General features: G+C 41.3%; 1 protein-coding gene across 1 annotated transcript in view; it reads left to right on the forward strand.

Annotated features, from left to right (window-relative positions):
- LOC140232200 (RNA binding protein fox-1 homolog 2-like) overlaps nt 1-22,242 on the forward strand; it is a 342,360-nt gene that overhangs the window by 250,408 nt on the left and 69,710 nt on the right. Inside the window, 1 exon segment of the mRNA XM_072312338.1 lies at nt 20,698-21,033. Within this exon segment, the coding sequence (XP_072168439.1) occupies nt 20,698-21,033 (336 nt within the window).

Consider the following 22,242-nt stretch of genomic DNA (forward strand, 5'->3'; position numbering starts at 1 on the left):
CACCACTCATGCCATACTCACCTACAATTTTCTCTCCCTGTCCACACTGAAACATTAAGTATGTACATACCACGCAATGTCAAATGTATTTCCGCCATGTTGTGCTTGCATCTCATTCAGCTAATCCCAAGTGTGCTGTGCGTATTGTCGACAGCCTCCAGGAACTCCCAAACAGGGCATGATATATCTGGACAAGCACATGCAAGATTGCACACTACCAGATTAATTCACAAACACTTAAAGAAATTGTGTGAGTTGGAAAAAAAAAAGAAGAAGAAGATAACAGGATAAATTTGTGCTCACCATTCTGTGTCCACATTTGGGAAACCCTATGTGTAATGTCTTCTCAAAGTTTCAAAATTCAGTGGTACCTGGTATGTCAGTGTGAATTGGCCCCCAACTGACATTGCACATCATCATACATATGTGCAAATGGTACCGACAATCTTGTGTTTTAGCAATTCTGTCAATTTATATTAATGCACAAAAGAGATTGATGTGTGTTGAGTTGAGTGTGGATTGATATTACATGATCACAAAGGAAAATAGTCACATGCTGACAGGCGGCAAGCAACTGCATGAAGGACTTGGCATCAAGGATAGAGTGATGTGTGCAGAAGGCACTGCCATTACTGCTAGTGGACTCCTAAACCAGGGACCTCATGATTTTAAAAGTCTATGGTTTTATCCACATTGCATTTATGATGTCAGACAATTCATCTTCTCAGGGCAACTTCTTCGATATACAGTACACTCCCATTATAACGGACATGGTTACTATGAAATTCTTGTAACAATGAAGTAAAAATTTGTGTCTCAAAATTATTGTCTACATATCTATACATTATAGTTCAGCCATAACAAAATGTTTATTATCATGAAAGAAAATTGGCAGTCCTGTGGACTTTGTAATAATATGTTTGTGGCCTTTATATCATGAACATATTTGACAGTATGGTTTACCAAGGTTTTACTTCTGTAGATAACTCAGGTCTACCCAGCTCTTCAGAAGAAAGAGACACTCAGACTGTGTGTGTTTTGCATCAGGGAGATTGTAGCACATTGGCATTTATTTGCCATGTGAGGGCTCCTGACTGGAAAAGGAGCCTCCCCCACTATGCTACAGCCAGTTCAGTGTGGATTTATCTGTGAGCTGGGTATGCGCCACACAAGGCAACTCCTTGTACGTATACAGTCTCTGCAGGCATAGATATGACCTTGTATTCGACCGTATTTGAACTCCGCCAGAACCTCAGTGTCACATACACTGTATTTCATCTCTCTCTCTCTTCATCTTTCTCTCTTTCTTTCTCTGTATCTCTCTATATCTCCTCCGTCTAGCTAGTTGTCTATACACTGTATTTGTGCTTATCTATATGTCTTGTCTTTCTGTTTTTCCTCACTGTATACCGCCAAGCTTGAATATCATGGTAAAGTTAGATCAAGCTGTATGTAGCTAAGCATTTGAATTTAATTTGATCTCCACCGCTAGGAGGGATGATATTCTAACCACTTTAATCTGTGCATTGGGATTTAATGTCGGTATAAAGCCTGAAGCAATTTGTATGACCCGGGAGATCTACCTAATGATGATGCAAATAACCAGTAAGCAGGAGATCATCCATGCATGGTTTGTTAATCTTTGGTACAGAGACCGCAGTGATAAATTACGATGACAGACATGTATATATGTACTCCTAGTGAAGTAATGCATATTTCCTAGACATGTGCCTTTGGCATTTATATGTTACGTCACTTATTCGGCTAAATAAACTAAGAGGTAAATAGATGAACAAGAAGATGTAATGACAAGATCAGAAATTTTCCTCGCATATCCAATTGTTGATAAGTAGAGAACATTATATGATATTATTGTGTGAAAACAAGCATATGTTGAAGAGCATATGTTGAAGATTTCAGAAAGGTGATCAATACTTGGAAAGATGAATCATACCTTTTAATTTAATACCTTGCTAAAGATCATTCACCCCACTGGAGCCCTGTAAGCCTTTTGTGACCTCAGTCATCGCATAAAAAGATTTACTTACTTAGAGGATGAGGTAAGGAGTGCAAGGAATTGAAAGAAAAAATAATAATTTGGGGGTGGGGTGTAGTGGAAATCGTTGATCAGATTGTAATAGCTTGTTCAAACACCCCTCTTTTCCTCGTGGTGTCAATGAGCGGCCTAGCCACACAAACTTGCAGAGATGTGCTGCCCTCTCGCAGGGCAGTGTAAACCTGGAAGGTGTGACCTCCCCCAAAGATATTCGGCTGGGCTCCCTCCTCTCCTCAAAGTACAAGAGAACTCGGATTTCAAGTTCAAAGTACACACAAATATTCCATTGACTCCTTACCACCGCCATCTCAGTGGTGCGCACGCGCTCTGTCAAGAAATAACATAAACCCCTATCACATTACTCCCTCTATATTCTTTGCCGAGCAAGTGGCGAATGACCGTACACTTGCCCATCTCAAGCAGGCGTAATGTTGGCGCAATGAAAAAAAAGGAGGGAAAGTGCGGTGGAATATACCTCTCCCTCCATCCTCTACCTCAAACAAGGGGGCGAGTGCCGAGGTATTGTAACCGATGGTGCAAACATCCCGTAAGAAAAGAGCTTGGAGAAAAAGGGGAGTATCATGTGCCGAACTCAAACAGACTCCGCTTTCTTCGCTCCCTGATACACGCTGTAGTGCTAGTCGAGTGAGTGCCTTGTGGCGTTTGGTAATGAAGGAATGACAAGGCTCACGAGAAAGCTATTCTTTTTTCATCTCAACTTATCTATAGCCCATTGTGTGTATTCATATGTTTGTTGCTTTTTATAGTGATACCAGTTTAGATTACCATTATACTGCCTCAGGCCTTGTTTGAATGGAACTGAATAATTGCCATTGGAAAATATAAAATGTGTATATGTTGGGGGTGGTCTTCTTCTTCTACAACTCTATCATTTTCAAAGACAAATTGTCTGTTTATTTAGAGATGGCAGTTCTTGAAGGATGAAGGTTGTCATTACTTTTATATTAGCCATAGAAATTGATCATCATTTTAATTGGATATTGAAAAATCCTCATTTAAGTGTTGAATATTCCACATTTGGACAGGTGAGTCCTCAAATATTGAAAGTATTAAGCATTATTTGCTAATTCTATGTGTGGCAATCATTGAGTTTCAGAAGATGTGTCATAGTTTTGTGTAGAATATTTTCTTGGTGACTGTGGAGTGGATGATTCTCGTGACAGACATAAATAGGAGTGGTTGCTCATTTAGCTCCTGCTGTCGAATTGACTGAAAGTATGCAAGGTTTTGAAAGGATGTTCTGTGGAGAAACTATTAAAGGTGAAGAATGTGACAGAAAGTGGTATAAGGAGTACTATATTGAAACATTGACAGTTTTGATAAATCACTGGTAAAGATGAACATGGTGAACTGAACACTTTGTTTGTGATATATTTCTTTGGGAATGATTGGCAGCATCATATGTGAAAATATCTTCTCTTTGACCGGTCTACCTATGAAATGATTTGATTTGATATGATGCACAGCTGATCATTTGACAACTGGAAAGCAGATCATTGATTATAGACCGTAATTTTCATCGAGGCATACAACAGTGTTTGGGGGCATCATGTTTTGGATTTGAGCCGTGATATGATATTGTACGAAGACCCGAGTGACAAGCGTCATCCTCGATTTGTGTCATCACTGCCCTGATTGTGTCGGTCAGTCAATAAACCAGATTATTTCGATTGGCGGCCTCTCGTGTTGATATTGGAACAGGCAGACCACCGCTGCTGCTGCTGCTGCTGTTGCGGCAGTGGAGCTATGCCCGTAATGTGCCACCGAATGCCCCTGAAAGCCTGTTACAATCTCCGATGCGTCAACACGGGTGACCAAATATTTGCCGGACTGGTTTTTAGTGACAGCTCAGGTGCGAAAACCAAATTAGAGGAAGGAGGGAGAGAGGATGGATGCTTAGTATCCAAATTGTGACCCGTGTCTGCTGTGTGTGTCTGTTCTATTCATCACCTAATCCACTTACAGCAAATGTAGATGGGCCACTTTTACCTCGGATAATTGTCAGTCGGCTGTAGAGCAACACAAATTTTGTAATGAATCTGTTAAGAGATAGAAAAGGAGCAAAGGCATGCCAGTGATTTCATGAAATTATACCCTCCGAAAATTAAAGGAAATGTACAAAATTTGTTAATTGTCATTAATAGTGGATGCTGCAGTGGTCATAGTACTTGGAGGATATCATCATTATTGTTCAAAAGAGTGGCGTATAAGTTGATAACTTTTTGTGCCCAGTTTGTGGAATGATTCCCTTTGAATACCAAAGAATGTGGAACAACTTTAATATGTGAGGTAGAGAATGAACAGACCAATGATTTGTTATTTTGTCTTCTTTTATAAAAGTTAATAGTATGTTTGTTTCTTGTTGTATACAAAGCAACTGATCTTGACCAGTTATCTGTAAAATGGCTTATAACCCCATGCCAAGTCATATTTACAGTTCTTGTACTCCTCAACTTATCCTTCTGCTCTGCTGGAGATAGTTGCCAGTTTAAGCAAATGAAATTAGTCTACACATTTTGACAAATGTATTGCAAATTTCATGAATATCCCCCTTTTAAAAACAGAATCTTCTCCCAGACATATATCTCATCCAGGCTCTCTAAAAGTGTCTTTCTTTTACCCCCATGAATTGTCACTCAGTAATTGCCTCCTTTTGCTCCATCTATTTGTATAAGCAGCCCGGCATTGATTTGGCGAACGTTATTCACTCTCACCCGCAGTGATTTCATTTTCTTCTGCGCCTCTCTCGCCTTGCCGTTCAATGAGATCGGTGGCCGGTCGCAGCCAGCATCTTTTGTTACCGCCGGATCAATTGCCATTCAGGCCGGGGAATTATTGGAGGCTGGGATATTGATTGGCTTTCGATCGGCTGCCGTCACGTGGACGAGATCTCTTGGGGATGAATTAGAATAAAAAAGTGCACCGAAATATCGCCATCTCATCCTTTCAAAATTATGGCCTCTCTTCTATTTTTAGCAGCCTTGTATGATATGCAGTTTCCCAACCACCCCCACACTTTGTTTTGTTTTGTTTTGTTTTTCAGTATAATCCTATCCATACTTTCTTATATTTCGTTTATTCATTTGTTTATTTCCATTGCTTTTTGTGCAGTAGTGTTGATTTTTTTTTTTTAGCTGATCAACATTTTCCTAATGTTGTCTACTGAAGGCTAAGTCAACTTCTAAACCATGTTGTTCTTGTTGTTGTTTTTTTTTTCTATTTACAAGTCTTTTTACCACCTTTCCCACCAGATCAATTTGGTTTTTTAAGATATGTCTTTCAGTCTGAATTGTAGATTGCTGGCCAACTGTTAATTTGAGTTTCCTTCTTAATCAACTCAATTCCATGCATGCTTGTTTCCATTCAGCATCTAATAATTGTGTGTTGTTGTTTGTTTGTTTTTTTCTCAGTTTGGTAACCCATAGGTCTGATTTGCATTCTTTATTGTGGCTGCTGTGGTCTGATCCAGTATTAGATATTTCTCAAATTCTATCCAAATGATAATTCTAGTAATGATAAGATGATAATAATTATAATGATGAATGATGACGATAAGTGATGATGATGATGATGATGATGATGATGATGATGATGATGACAATCGCAAGCCATTTCCTAGAATAAAAAAAGAAAATGATTATTTAGAATGCACATAGGGACTTATCATTAGAGAGAGTTCATGCTTGAACACATACTCAACAGCAAGCTGTGCCCTTAGTCCCAGCTGCTATTTATGCGCGTACCATCCCAAGCGAAGAAGAGGGCATGGAGTACAGGATGTCGGAGAATATAAAGTGTTTATGTTAGGGCTCGTGTTTGTAGCTTGCAGACATTTAATTCAGCTAATGGTGCACAGGGCTAGGGGGTGGGGGCCGTGGCTCCGGTAGTTTAGTAGCTCCGGCCCTGGGGCATCAGCACTAATAGGAGAGTGCCGTTGCCGGGGCGTTATTCAATTAATACCCTCTCTGACCTCTGTTTGCAAGATTACAGACTTAATAAAGAAGTGCGTGTAATCTACCAGAAATGGAATATTAATGTAATTTGCTCCCTTCACACATTTCCTTGGCCCACATGGGAAAGATATTAGAAATAACATGGGGACAGGTAAGGCAAAGGGATTTTTTTTTTGGATGGGGTGGGGGCATCATGTCCTCCTCCAGTTAAGAAGAAAAACAGAGTGTGCATATATGTTTGACTGTTAAAGTCAACATCATTTGAAGTATACATTTTGTAAATCATGCATTCCAGTGAATGTGATTTCTGCCTTTCAACCATTCTCATTTGACTTTTAGGAAATTCAAAGGGGGAAAGTATAATAGGAAAGTGTAATAGTCATAAATGCTGCTATCTGCTAATGCATTGTGAAATATTTCTGTCGTGCATCCATATCCTATTTCAACTTCAGTGTGGTGATAGTGTATTATGATATTTCTGTGTTTGTATTGTTGTTTGTTTGCCGTCAACAAAAACTTATTGCAAAGACCTTTGGGAAAGAGGGGGGGGGGGGAGCTAAATAGTTCAAAGGATGGGGCTTTGTTACCATGACAACCCTGCTCATATGTCACGTCTCCCCTGTGTTTAAAATCCGGACCATTGTTTTGACATGAGGGCTGCAGATCAGTTCCTTCAGTTTCTTTGTGTGATGTTTTTGCAGAGTTCATGCAATATGAAATAGCTTTTGCAAACAGTGCCCTCTGTTGACAGATAGTGACTTAATAGTTCCCTGAGAGAATGTGACTTGTGTGTACTTGGATATATACAATGTATCACTTTATCATGTTATTTATTGTTGCATTTGCCATAATGAATGTAAACACCCTATGGTGTGATGCTGCTATTCTGTGCTTAAGGAAACACATTTAATGAGATGACAATGAACAATGAGAACAAATCAGATCAAATCAGCATGTAGGCCTATAATGGCTAGATAACAGTCTAAGCATGAGTGATTTATAGCTGAGATGCCTACAGGAATATCCTGAATGTTGACATGCTCACAAGATCGGGATTTAGCGTGCATTCAGCATGCATCCATACACATAAGTCCTCATCTGCTTTTCACACCAGAAAGTCAGATGCCTCTTTTAACTGTTTGTTTCCCCAATGCTTTGGTATTTGACTGTTTGTTTACCCAATGTTTGGGTATTTGTACGCCATCCTCAGTAAATGGTATGTTTAGATACAGCACTCATTGAGCTAGAGAATCATATTTTCAAGTGATTGGATTTGAAGTGATGATATGAAAGGGCTAGCAAGTAAAATGATTTCAGTTTTTGCATGTTGCTCTAAAGTAATATTGTGCAGTGATTTGAGATTTTGACAAGTTTGCCCCATATATCTTATAGTAACTTCACAGTCTGATGTTCTTTTTTATTCAAGATTTACAGAAACTGTGAAGATTAAACTGAAAAAAAAAAACACAGAAGCACAAATACAAAAATCAAGTCCTAAATGTTTTTATCAAACATCACTGTATGTGATATGGAAATATGCAAAGCCCTTACAGCTTGTACACTTGATCATCTACGACCGTTTACCAGCAAATCGGGTCAGTGAACCGCACTCTTTCTGAAAGATGAACACCACACTAATATCATGAATATTCCCCCATGTTCAGCACGAGTGGGAAGTCATGAATATTCATCCTCATCAGTCAGCATGATATCATGAATATTCATAGCAATCCGTGTCTGTCAGTATCCCCATTTCCTCCTGTTGGTGGTGATATATCAGGCACTTCCTGCCCTGCCGGGAGGAAAAAGAGAAAGAACAACAACAAAAATCAGAAAAGGAACCTGACCAGCCTTTCTCCTCTGCTTCCATGGGATCACTTGTATATACCAGAAGCACAACAGGGGGGAAAAAAAAGGTTAAAGGGCTTATCAAAACTGGCCAGGCTATATCATGAATATAATCACCAGCAGACAGAAGCGATTGTGGAGTTCAGTGTTTTAACAAACTACTAGGTACTGGAAGTCACTGTGTACAATGCCTATTAACTAATGCATCCTGTCTCATTCTCATTCTTTCTTCCTTGCTCTCTATCTTTCTGTTTCCTTTCAACATTGAAACAAAGCTGGGGTAAAAATCAAAGCACTGGGCCCAATCTCTGAGAGGAAGTGGTGATAAATAGTCCTACAAGCCCAAGTCTGTATGCAAGGGTGGTAATTGATATGCAAATGAGTATACACACACGCACATACACACAAAACGCTCTATCGCACACCTGACACAGGGAGTACACTGTGTGTGTGTATCTTTTGTTCATTTTCCCTGTTTGTGTCTCATAACCCCCAGCCCTCTATTTCCTTTGCCTTTGTGTTCTCTATTCATGCCTTCATTACCCACTTCACCCAATCAGAAAAGTTCCCCTCTTCAGACAATAGTGGTAGGCAGGTATTTGATCAGGATAGGGACAGCAGTGCCCCCCTCCTTCTCATCTTCCTTGTGGTCTATAAGAAGTTTGGTAAACAACCCTTCAAGTCACTTCCAGGAGAAAATCTCATCTCATTTGTGCTGGTAGAAGTTTGCTACATGTATCATTATATCACACACTGGATCCTGTCTTTCTTTGGTCTTGTAGCGTAGTAGCGCATTCTGACTGAAAACTCAGGGTCAGACCCCCGACTCTACAGGGGCACATGAGCCGTCACAATTTCACACTCGGAAAGTGCGATGCGTGCCTGAATTTGTGCATCGTTGCAGGTCGCTTGAACTTCATACCCCCTATTATGGATTTTTAAAAGGACCCTGAAGGATGATTATATCTTTGGAAGTCTGCACTAGTTTTCTCTAAGAAGGAGTATATGAGGCACAAAGTTTACCACGGATGAGTTACATCGTAAGGAAGTGCATTCTCTTGTGAGCCTGTTGTGATTCTGCCTAAGGTTATCCAGGGACCATCTTGGGAGTTGTAAATCTGTGTTGTCCACTTCAAGAAGGGGAGTTGAGTTCAAAAACAGGTGCTGCATCTTTAGCCCCCTTTCCCCCTCGACCCTGCCTTTCCTAGAAAGATTTGGCCCCCACCATGAATGCTGCCATCCACCCCCACACACCCCCCTCCCCATCCTCCATGCACCTCCTCTACTATGCCCAGTGTCCTCCAGCCGGTCTGGACTACATCCCCGAGATGCAGGAGAGCATGGACTACACAGCAGCCGCTGCCATGGTAACAACAAGCTCTTAACATTTTGGGTGTAAGGTTGATGTGATGCTTGAAGCTTGTTTGAGTACAATGTAGGTTTCTTGTGTGCACTCAGAAGCAATTTCTGTAGTTGTGTGATGGGTTTTTATTTGAGACATTCTTGTTAAAAAGCTTTAGCTTCTTTTTCCTTCTCTTTCTACCTTGCTCTAGCAACTTCTGTTTTTCCCCTCTGTCTGTTTACTTCCTTTCATATGTTTCTTTCTATATAGCTATCCATTTATCTCTATTTCTCCCATATCTGTCCCACTCATTTATGTTTGTCCCATCTCTCCCCCTCTCTTTCCATTTTTTTCTCTCTCTCTCTCGCATATTTGTTTTCCTTTTCAGTGATAGAGAAGGCAGTTGTGTTTTTTAATTAATTTAGAGTAGTCACTGCAGGCTATGTGCCATCTGATTTTCTTATTAACTCGCTGTGAGATAAATCGCAAGCGCTATTCTTGGGCTCGACAACTGAGGGATGATACATTACACTCTTATTTATTTCCCCCTCCAGTGCAGTTATTGTTAGATTTGTATTTCACGTTTTGTATTCTTAGGAAATTGATGTGCCAGTGATTAACAGCTTTGCCAAATGATTGTGTAGACTAGATGGGTATACTTGCTACCGTGCAGCATGCTCAAAAGACTAAATCATACATTCATTTGTAAGTGTGAATATAATCGATGCTGCCCCGAATGCGGGCTATAATTGTCATCCTGCCTTGCGTGCTGCTACTCCTCCTGAGCATTGATGAAAGAGAAAACGAGAGAGCTGGAGGCGCAGCCTCTTAAAAGTCCCGACAGATTTCTTGCAGATGTCAAGACTGTCGCCGAACCATGTTCCTCGTGGTTAATCTTGGGCGAATGTGTTATGAGACAACAGGAGAAAAGACCCTCATGTTGCACTAAACGCATTGCACCGGTGAGGTCCTATTTTGAATGAGGCGTCACTACTATGAAAAAAGAGGGAGATGGGTGACTGTCGTGTGGATTTGGAGACGAGTGTTTACACAGCAGTAGACATCATCCCATGGTCATGCTGTGCAGTGTTTATACATTGTCACACAGTGCTATCTGTATGGTTCTCCAAAGGAGGACATTAACTCAACTGTTACCACTGCTCTCTTGTTTGTGCTCAATGCCAGTGGCATGATGAGGTTCCGGTGTTGAGAGGGCTAGAAATGACCTTGGTGCCCAGGCTGCGGGAGCGACAGGTATTTTTGTCATATTTCTCCTATTTTTATCATACATTGTATTTCTCCTAGTTTTGTCATATTCTCATTTGGCTGAGAAACATAGCTCTTGCAAGATCCTCAGGCCATGGAATAAAGGAGAGAGCTGAATGCAAAACACAGCTTTTAGTAAGATTCCTTTTATTGCACCATGCTGATGAGTTGTCCACTCCAGAGTGCTTGAGAGGAGATCTCCCTGCAAGCTACAAAATGCATCTAGCGTCCATCTTCCCCGTATTTTTCTCTCCTCCTCTCGTTCTATTTCGGAGTATTACCGGGAAATAGATACATCAGCTGCGACTTCCCTTCAAAATACTTGTCTCCTCAAGGGAGGCGGAGCCATTACATCAACAGCCGGGGAACTTGTTGAAAATTGTGTGTAGTATTTTTAAGAGCCTTTGTCACAGGTGTTGTTTTCTTTCTTTCTCTCTTTCTTTCTTTCTTTCTTTCTTTCTTACGCCACCCGCAAGTATCTCATCCCAAGATAGTTTCCGCTCTGAGTGTCATCCGTCATCAAGCTTTGATATCTAATTTCCTTGTTTTTCTTCGCTCTTTTTTTTTCTTTTGCTCTAAGATTATCACAAACGATTAAAGTGACTCCAAAACAACATTTTCTCCACCTTTGTATTATGGTTATAACTGTCACATCATCCATACTGATATTGTACACACCCCAAAAAAGATCAAGGACATTATGATTTCATAGAATGATGCTATTCTCGAAAAATGGCGAAGTAAAAATGTGATCATCATTAGGTTCTGTTGAGAATTTGGCAGCTCAAACAGAAATGGAAGTCCTACAAGCTATATAGGCTCAACCTGCTGAAGCATTAAAAGAAGGATATTTGGCAAAAAGTATATCTTGTAAAGTGAGTATCTCAAGAGATTATGCAACACATGTCATATTTGGTTTGGGGCTGTTGCTGTTGGGTTTTCTTCTTTTCTTTTTTTTTTTTCGCATCTCCCATTTTCGAAAACATGGATTCCCTGGATGCGTTTTCGTATACAGAACCTGTAGAGGTGCCATATCGAATGCCATATCGAATTTTCATCTTTATTCAATGCTCCCTCCCCCTCTGGCAATGTGCTATCGTCTTACGGCCGTTCCTGCTTTCCTTTATTTTCCCCCTTTTTTCCCTTTTTTTAACATCGTTATTGATGTTATTTACCACATTTCATATTTGAGAATTATCTTCTGCTTCAGGGCAGCTCCTCACGCTGCATTCAGTCGTATTGCTTCTGGAAGTGATTTTGGGGGAATTTCTCACACCTTTCTTTGTCATAGCGCCATAATAGAGGTACATAGTCAAAATGCTGACATCAAGAATGCAAGCGCAAACTAATTTAATCCTCCTGTGCAATGGGCAGGGAATTTAGTTCATGGAAAAACAGGAATATATATTTTTGTCTTCCTTTTTGAATCAGGCGCCATTAGCGTAAGAGATTGTACAAAAGCTAAGAAATGTAGCCACAAGCCATGAATAACATGTAATGATGATTATCAGTGAAGTTATAGCATACAGTTGTGTCCATCACAGCATTATTCCACTATAGGATAGAAGTACTGTATATGCAGCGGTATGTGGAAACCCATGATACATTGTTTGTAGTAGGGGAGTGAAGCAGCTTCCCATATGCTGAATATGCACACCTGAACAAGTTCAAATTGTACACCACAGATATGAATATCTATAACGTCCTTTTTATAGTTTACACAGATTTATTCCCAAAGGTAGAAAGAGAAAATATGAGAAAAATATGAGAGAAAATATGAAATGAAATTATCATTGTACAGCCTAGCTTATAATCTCTAGCCAATAATGTTTCAGGCATGCTTTTGCCATTACCACTCAATGCATTGTGGGCACCCCTAATTCACGTAGCTAATCATTTCCTATTGAACCGGCCAACACTGGGCTGCAGTTAATGGCACACTTCCTCAGTGATTTTTATCACCACTTTTTGAAAACTTTTTGAAAACAAAAATGAAGGGGAAAAGAAAGAAAGAGAGTCTCTTCTACACAGGATGAGGAGTGATTCTCCTATAAAGCGGTGGTGTGTAGAAGAAAATGAGGTAGAAAAAATAGAAAGAAAGCGAGAGAAAAAACAAAGGAAGGCTGGGATAAAGGGATAATGACCTTTTCTTAGGACCCAAATTACTTCCTGTCTTCCCAGGGAGTCGGCCATTGAGACTATTATAGCGCCATTGTAAGTGCATGGGCATGATCATAATGTGTGAACTACACAGTGATTAGTGTGCGTCTGTATGGGTCTCAAGGCGCCAATGCAAATTGCAGACTTTGTTTCTTTAATGGCATGCAGGTCGGATCTTGGGGTTTTGTTTCATCACACCAGACAGTTAGCTGTAGGAAGACACCATCTAAACAAACCTGAAAATGCATATCATTAATGTTTGATTCTTATTGGGTAAAAGTCACCCTTGGTTTTCCAGTGTTGTTCTTCATATCGGATGCATTTTAACTGCATAATTTAATACCACATGTCATTGTTATGCCCCATAAAAAAGGAACAACAGAGAGAGATAAAAAACAAACAAACATAGAAATAAACAAATATGTATACAAATTCAATGTACTCAAACTTTTCTAATTCATGTATGGGGAGAGAGAAAGAAAAATATCACAGGCATTGTAGCTTTAAAGGACAAAGGAAATCAACCCTGCATTGTAAATGCATGACCTGGGTCACATCATAAATCAAGTACATGTACAGAATATGCACAGGAAAATGTGAAGAAAGAGAAGGTGGTGGGTGTCTAGTAGAAGCATTAACCCAGTTGAGAACTAATGGATTTTGCTATAACATGCATTTACTATATAGACACCTGCTGATACCAGTGACTAGTCTTCAGTGGGTAATTGGTGTGCTGAAAATTGAGAGTACCTGGGGGAAACTGTTCATGTTTTGAACCTGCAAATAGTCATCAATGGAATATTTGACCATGGGGCATGGAAGCCAGTGAGAGTTTGTGGAGAAGAGAGAGTGGGATGAAAGGGGGGGGGGGGGGTAAATAAGAGACCAGAATATAGCAGTAGCTACATTTGTACCCATAGATAGAAGACCAAAGCACCTGAGCCCATCATAGATCCGTGTGTATTTACTCTAGTGCTCTGTCCATTTGGTCTGAGGAGGATAATGGAGCTGGGAGGGATCGAGACCTCACTTTTCTATAGGGACCAGGAGGGCCCATTGTGTCACTCACAGACAGATAAAACACCACCAGTAGCTGCAAAACAAAAGACTAACCATGGGAGGGGGGGGGGTGGAGGGGTGGCAAGGTGATACATATACACATACTTAGTAGGTTTTTCAGTATAGGAAAATATTCATTGGTTTGAGCAAAGGGGGGGGGGGGTTGGAGGGGCAGTGCCAAATCAGGACAGGACAAGACACCTGTAGAATGAAATGTTTAATGAGATGAGATAGTAATTAGTAAAATATTGTTAACTCAAGGAGTGATCAAGCGTTGATACTCAAAACATTCTGAAATCAACTGCTACAATATATAGAGCTCTTGAAGCTTATGGTGCATCATATTCAGTTTCTTTAGAAGTTAATTATAAAATCCCACCCCAAAAATATAATAGAGAAGTATGTACATTATATTATGCAAACACCATCAAACAAGCTGAAAATTATACGAATTGCTTACAAATGTTTGAATAAATCATCTGGGGTGTTCCTTTGTGAATATTGTAATTTCAATCTGTTTCACTGCTTGAATCATTATTTGATTTTGTTGTATGCAGTATGTATGTAAGGGGTCATTGCACTCTATGCTAACTTGCTACAAGCAGTGTAGTGGTTTGAAACATGGCGTCAGTTGTTAGTGTATTCACCCTGTGGTTTCATTTTGGCCTCAAGTCTTGAAGTACACTAAGTCACATGTAGACCAAAATGTGGAGTGGATTCATTGCCTGATTACATAACATGAGCACTCACATTGAGGGAGGATACCTGCATAAGTGCCAGGTATGACTATAGCTTTATATCGGTGATGAGGATGCCCCCATATTTTACAGATGGCACTTGTTACAGGGAAAGGTCAAATGATATTGCCCATGGGTATGATTTTGTCCAGTCAGGTTCAGGGGTGAATGAACCGTTGTGTTGATGATAATGATTTTATCTGTATGTTTGTTTGTTTGTGTGTTTGTTACAAAAAGTGAAATCAATGTTATGGAATAGGGAATAAACTGCTAAACAAAAAGGAGAATGAGAGGAAGATGCCCAGACTGAGTGAGATGGCAGACGGGTAAGAGATGAGCCAGGTATCTGTAGACGCGCTGCAGGACAACTAACTCATAATTAGCCCATGCTGAATAAGGCTTCCCAACCGTAACGGTTTCACGGCGGAAGAAAGTTCCATTTCTAGATTAACGAGCTGCATGTCGCATGGTGGCAGGGCCTTGCCTCGGTGCACGGCGCTGGGCGCATGAAAAGCAAGCTTGTAACCATGAGCATAAATTTGCAGTCTCCATATCCTCCACACACTTTTTGTATTTTCCGTTCAAGTCATCAGCTCTTTCAGATTATGCAGGTTAATTGCCGTCTAGGTTATACAGTATGCGTAATACAATGTGCAACGCTAATGAACGTATTGGGGGGGGGGGGGTGAGAGGATTATGAGAAGAATTTTGAAGGTAGGGATATACTGTAAATACTAATGGGATAAGAGTTGAGGGTTGCTTTAGCAAGGTGATTAAAAAAAAAGCCTGCAGACTTGGATTCCAGCACTATCTACTTCATCTTGCTTTACTTACATTGTATCTATCCATTTAGCATATTTTGCCATGCTGATGTCAAGTCAGAATCAACCCCCGTTGGCACTATAATGGCAAATGGATACTTCAGATTATCAGTTGCAATGTTAAATGGATAAGTAAGTAAAGCTCACTCGTAGATAAAATGTTTCATACCAAACATACATTGTACCACCACCCCCAACCCGCATCCTAGTCCCCCTCCCCTCTCCCCCCCCCCCCCCCAATCAAAAAGCTTATTATCCCGTGATTCTCTCTGTTCCGTGGCCGGGGCAACGTTTGCAAATTACAGCATCCAGTCGAGCATGGCGGGGATTCTGTCACACAAGGCTGCCTCTCCATCGAGAGCCTATGGAGCGTGCTACCAGGCTGTGACACCTCCCCAAGATGCTCTGCCATCCAAGTATTATAAATCTGTCATGGGGAGACCATCCCCCGTTCGGCTCCATGATACGTCCGCATCTCGCAGCATCCTGCGAAACTTGTGTACGTTTTGTTTCCATCATGGCTGGCAGCTCTGAAACAATCTTGTAGAACTCAGGGAGGTTTGTTTTGTCATCTTTATCATCTTCTCTTTGTGTGTGTGTGTGTGTGGCCACTGCTGAGGGAGATATATGTATGCCTCCACCAGACAATTAGTGCCAGTGTCTCTCCTGAGAGACGGATCATCCGGTTGCCGTGGGATTCCATCCTTCCCATCATCATTCCACCATAACGAGCATCAGCCTCCATCTCCATCACGTGAGATGATGCGGGAGACGACTTCTCCCAAGTCCGCATCTCGGGTGGCTCGATAACAAGGAAGACCTCGTCCAGCCCGTTTCACCGCCAAGGGAGTAGCCCTGGAAGTGCCTCATCCGGTGTCTCTCCCCCATCACCTCCAAAACCTCTTACCCCCCTCCCCCACCCCCATCCCCACCACCTCATTTCTCCTCCACCTCTGTTGTGTGCGGCCGAGGAGCAAGACAGAGCGGTGGTGTCAGCCGTGAGCATATGGCGGAGAAGGTAATGACATTACCATCTGAACCACATTTTTCTGCCTTTGCAGCAGACATTTAGCGGAATTCAAAAGTTGGAGCATCATTGGAGCGTGGTACTAGTGATGTTTTCACTCTTGGCGATGGAGGGGTCATGTGATGAGACGAGATGAGCTCAAGGTCAAGCTCTGTCTATCCCTATCTTAGCTTTGAATGCTTTACCATTGGAAGTTATCACATTCCAGAACAGCTATCATCACAGGGCACTGCAGTTTGTTTGTTTGGTTTTTTGTTTGTTTTTGCTTGCTGCTTGCTTGCTTGTTTGTTTTTTTAAGCTTTGATACTTATGAGTAGATGTGGATGTCTGGCTGGCTGGGATGGTCTTACTGTTCACCATGGATTATACTTGTCTGAGACGAGGCACCACCTTCCGTCTTCATCCTGCAATGAATGTATCGGTCATGCTATAAACCGTGTCATACGCATCTTCAAAAGGGTGTGACAGTGAAGGTTGTGCTGCTCTCTGTCATCGCTATGGGAGACCAGTTTGTATACATTTTCTGTGGCAGTTTAAAATGGTGGCCCAGTGAGGGTTCAGCCAACATTGGTGCTGTTGCCATGGTGATTTTCCAGTATGTCTGTATTTGTGTGGTGTGTATGTGTGTGTGTGTGTATGTGTGTGTGTGTATGAATATATGCTTGTGTGTGTGTATGTGTGTGTATAGGTGTTTGTGCATTTCACAAGATGAGGTATTCTCATTCCTTGCAATGTATCCATGCCCTAACAATGTAGGCCTACTGTTGTGTGGCAAACCTGTGAAGAAGAAATTGCGATATATACTTCTTCATCTTGTTTCATCTTAAACCGAATTATTTGGATTATTGGCATCGATGACAGAGGGAGGCTGAACATACAAATGACCTCCAATGACCTCTTCAACCACCAAAGCCACCTTTCTGCCTACAGTGACTCAGCCAGATTTATTCACTGGTCAGTTTTTTCAATGACTGTTAGTATCTGTACACAGTGACTGTGGCACACGCTCTTTGAACTATTTTCTATGCCTCAAAGGAGCTTGTTTGTAAACTGCCATCTGGATTTAGCTCATCTTTGAGGGATTAAGGATAGATTAGCCGGGGTTTATCCATTCAAGATTAAAAGGCATGATCTCAATGGTGGTGGGGAAGGGCACTGGAGAATGTGGTTCTTTTGTTGTTTTGTTTTGTATTGTCTGTGATAAGTAGTGGAGTCAAGGAGGCTTTTTAGTATTGAAAATTCATCAGAGAATAGATGGCCATGTAAACCTGTATTGGTCTGAGAACCTGGTGTTAGAGGCACTGTGCACTATTGAGGTAGACATTTTTGGTCAACCATGCCTCTACACTTTAGACAACTGGCCACTAGATGGCAGCAAATAGTTTTAACTCAAATTCCATTGTCCCCACCTAGTTCCTCCATTGCCTGTAAAGTCTCAGTGTGAGACAGTTATGGCTGACACGCTAGTGGCTTTCCTCTTCGAGTGTCTGTAGTCGTCAGCTCGATGTGTGGTTTGAAATTCTGCCAGCAACCTGCTCAAAATATTAGATGCCTGCAAAGCACATCACTGCCATTCTTTTGACACACAGCTGCTGTGATGGGTGGCGTGTTTTACGCATTCTCCTGTTTCCACCCCCACCACCACCATCACTACCTCTACTCTGTACACTTGATTCTGGCAGTTCTATCAAGAGAAATGTCTCCAAAATATGCCTAAGCAGATGTCTGCAGGCATTAAAGGGATCATATAGCTTTGGTTGACACCTAATTTCAGGTTTCTAACATTTTTTGGTGAGACAATGAGAAACCTCATATAAAATATGAAAGGGCATATAATTCTATGAGGAATTCAACGTTAATTTGATGAAAATTGGTTTTGAAATGGATGAGATATAAAAAAAGAACGATTATAATAAAGTGTGGGACCCACACTTTATTACGATCGCTTTGTTTTACTTTGTTTTTGGATGTTTCAGTCATTCCAAACCCGATTTTAATCAAATAAACTTTGAATTCCTCTTTAAAAGGTATGCTCTGTACTATATCATAAGTGTTTTCTTGGTATCTCACAAAAAGTTAAAAGCCCAATTCTCATCTCCACCAATACTGTACTATCCCTTTAAGGCACCATTTTGTTTGTGTGTGATCAATAGATATGGTCCTATAACCAGTTTCTTTGCTTGTTATTCATACAGAATATCAATACAGATAAGTCACAAGAACACTATGTATATGTTGCTTAGCCAATGTTCTATGAAAAGTGTGGGAAAAGTAGTTACATTTACACGTTAAGTTTATAATATGGTTTGAGTAACACACTGCATGACTTTTTATTACCTCTGTATTCATTGTGGTTGCTGAAAAGATGTGTCAGTTACAAAACTGTAAGTCTCATTAGGGTCGGCCGGCATGACATGTTCATTGAAACGTATACATTTAGTTCCATTACTGCTATGTTCTTTTGGACATGCGTTCAAAATTGCCCAGCGGTTTGCACATGGTCTTATATTTGTGGAGTTGCCCGTGCCCGTGCATGTAGTAGAACTGAATGACGGAGTTCATTAATGGCCGTTCCTTTCGTAATGTTTACAAGCTGCTTCAGCCCCAACCCATCCATCGCACTCTCAGCGAGAGACTGTTGAGTGCATTTTGACATTTTAGCATCCACTGGGTACCAGCTACATTACGACAGGAATTGGCAAAAAAACCCCAGAAAACATGTGATGTATTCACGCTCCTCTGTCTTAGTATTCTAGCCTAAACACACCATTGCCAAGTCTACAATAATACTCATTGGAAAACGCAGCAAATAGTGCCATAAAATGCACATTGCAAATATATCACTCTTGATGGCATGGATTCAAGTAATCAGCACATGTAGCGAATGTATATCTGGATTTTGTCATCCTTTTTGCTCCCTTGTCTTTGTTATTTTTTTTTTAAATGTTTCATTGATTCGAGACACTGTTGCCCGTAATCATAATCATGATTGGATGAGGAAAATGAAAATCAACCTGCATATTGGTAATTTCTCTTCAGTAATGAGGTTTGGTATTATATCTTCTCTCACTGTAGCCAAGGTATCATTAAGTGCAAAGCTTCTCCCTCCCTCCCCTCTCTCTCTGTCTCTCTCTTTCCCACTATGTGCATATATCTCTCCATCTCCCACTCTATCTATCTATCTATCTATCTATCTATCTATCTATCTATCTGTCTGTCTATCTATCTATCTATCTATCTATCTATCTGTCTATCTATCTATCTATCTATCTATCTATCTATCTATCTATCTATCTGTCTATCTATCTATCTATCTATCTATCTATCTATCTATCTATCTATCTATCTAAGTGATATCTCTTTCTCTACTTCAAAGTGCAAGTCATTAGATGGCCAAAAACAAATAAAAAAAAAAGCGCTGCAGCATATTTGCAACACATTGCATGAGCGCTCTACAGAGACACATCCCATTTTTACCATGCTAATGAGTGCCATGAATTAAGATGAACGGAATTAATTTCTACCCACGGAATATTGTTCCTGGACAGACTCTTGCTGAGCGCATGATATGAATTAGGGCTTTAGACAGACCGGGGTGTTCTTAATGCTGGATTCTGGTCATGAAGCCAATTATTCGGTACGAAGAAGTAGACCGACGGAGGAAGAGAGAGAGCATGCATCTCATCCTGTCGTGTCACTTTTTTTCCCCAGCCAGAGGAGGGTTGAGAGGCGAGAATTGAAGGTTGGTCAAACTAGTTCGTGGGGGAACCAACATACCATTTGTGTGGAGAAACTGAGCAGCATATCATTTCCAGGTTAATTGATTTAGATCGCCGCGCCGTTTAGGAGTACAACAGTAAGGACGTACGGAGCAATGCAAGCTGATGCCCTCCTTCACCCCATGAATCTTTGAGAATCTCCTCCTCCTCCACCACCACCTCCTCCTCCTCCTCACATCTCCGTCTCGCTCAGTGGCCCCCCTTGATGGCCGAAGTGGATTACAGGGATTTGTCCATGAAACCATGAAGTCAATATCTCCGCCACTGCATGTCACCGCATCTCCAAGCACCAAGAGAATGCGACACTGATTTCTCCTGGCAATATCCATTTAAGGATCTGAGCAGCTTCCTTTCCTTTTTCTCTCCTTTTGTGTGATCAAAATTAGTTAAAGTTTCTTATGCTCAAGTGGACACTTAGTTTTTTACAGGGTTGTAAACTGCATCATCTATGCTGTGTTATACTTCCTATCTTATATGATTATGCTATATTTACGTTGGTTAATTGCCAGCAGTTGTGCACATTACAAATTAAGTGAAAATTGTCTGTGACTTAGTGCATGATTTTTGTGTGAATTTGATCATCTCGATTAACGTTGGACCTTGTTCTGTCTTCTTTGTCTCTCACCAGCACCCGTCAGTGATGGCTGGCCAGCCCCAGCTTCCCCCAGCCTCCATCTACCAACCCCAGTTCCCACCACAGAACGGCCTGGAGGCCTACCAGCAGAGCCTTCCCGGGGCGCAGCCACCGGCAGCCTACCCACCTGCCCCAGCGCCGGCACCGCAGGCCCAGCCCGGCGAGCAGCCGGCGCTCCCGACATACACCTCACAACCGGGCGAAGTGCCGCCAGGCTACACGCAGACGGCGGAACAGTTTACGCAGGCTCAGGCCGCAGCAGCCGCGGCGCAAGCCGGAGCAGAGCAGGCAGGCGCAACGTCACAACCGACTCTCCTCAGTCCGCAACCGGTAAGTGTTTCTCAATCTCTTCCTATGTAGCAACTGAGCCTGTGTAGAACATAGAGAATATGGCTGGCTTCTCCAGATCCACCAAGGGATCTTTAAGAGAAATTTTGCCGAGAAACCATTTCTTCAATGCTCACTGCATTGTCGTCTTACCGTCTGTTTAGCCACCCACGTGTAGCAAGTGGAGACCTTATCCATTGCAGACTAGTCCAAAGTAGTCTTGGGCAGGTGTTTGTGGGAAAGGTGTGCTGTAGCAAAATTGGTTCGTCCTCGGCAGGTTAAGGATACATCATTCCTGTAGCAGATGATAGAATGGCAATAAGAGAAGCTCCAGAAAGACAAAATCTGGGCCCGTTTCATAAACCTTGATCAATAACAAGTTACGATAGTTGTTATAAGCTACTGAATTCCTTGCATCTGATTGGCTGAGAGCAAATTTGTCATAGAGATGTGGCAGATGTTACTGATAGAACAAGTTTTATAAAACAGAACCCAGGTCTTTTCTCAATTGAGACTAAGACCTCAAGTGATAACATGCATTTTGATGAAGGATAAAAATGAGGCAAGGGCAACACAGACACCCAAGGAAGATGCCAGGATTACTTGAAAGACTCGAGTCTCTTTACCCATACTTTCATTAAAAGTAGTATCTATTTTTAATCAAATGAGATAATAAACAGGAGGGAAAGATTATATTGGAGATTATCACATACAAAGGTTGTCCTGACAGCACTTCTTTCCCTTTCATTAGTATCTACATGTTCAAATAGCAGCATCAATTCTGAACACGCCGCAGCAGTTAATCATTACCCTCTTGTCCTCTAAAAGAGGGACACGAAAGAAGACTTGGAAATTCCGGGAAAATCCCATCTTCCACCCATACCTCTTCCTCCTTGATGTCCTCCTCGTATGTAGCTGTATTTCCAAGGAAAATCAATCTGCTGCAGCCCTATCCAACTTAATTGTATTGATCGATTGCTCTTCACGCTGCTCAACCCATTTCTCGATAGTTTCACAATCCGGGAGCATCGTTTCTAACGAGAGATATCGCACAGTCGTGTTCTAGTTGTCGGTGATTTGTTTCGCTCTCTGTTCTGTCCTGCTGAATATTGTTTTCCGTGCGAGATAGAGAACTTGTGTTTTGTTCCTCCGCAATGGCGCTTTTTAACTGGGCGAGTGCATCGAATGCATGTACACCACACTCCGGATGAT

This window comes from Diadema setosum, chromosome 8, assembly GCF_964275005.1.
Source record: "Diadema setosum chromosome 8, eeDiaSeto1, whole genome shotgun sequence".
Classification (NCBI taxonomy): Eukaryota; Metazoa; Echinodermata; class Echinoidea; order Diadematoida; family Diadematidae; genus Diadema; species Diadema setosum.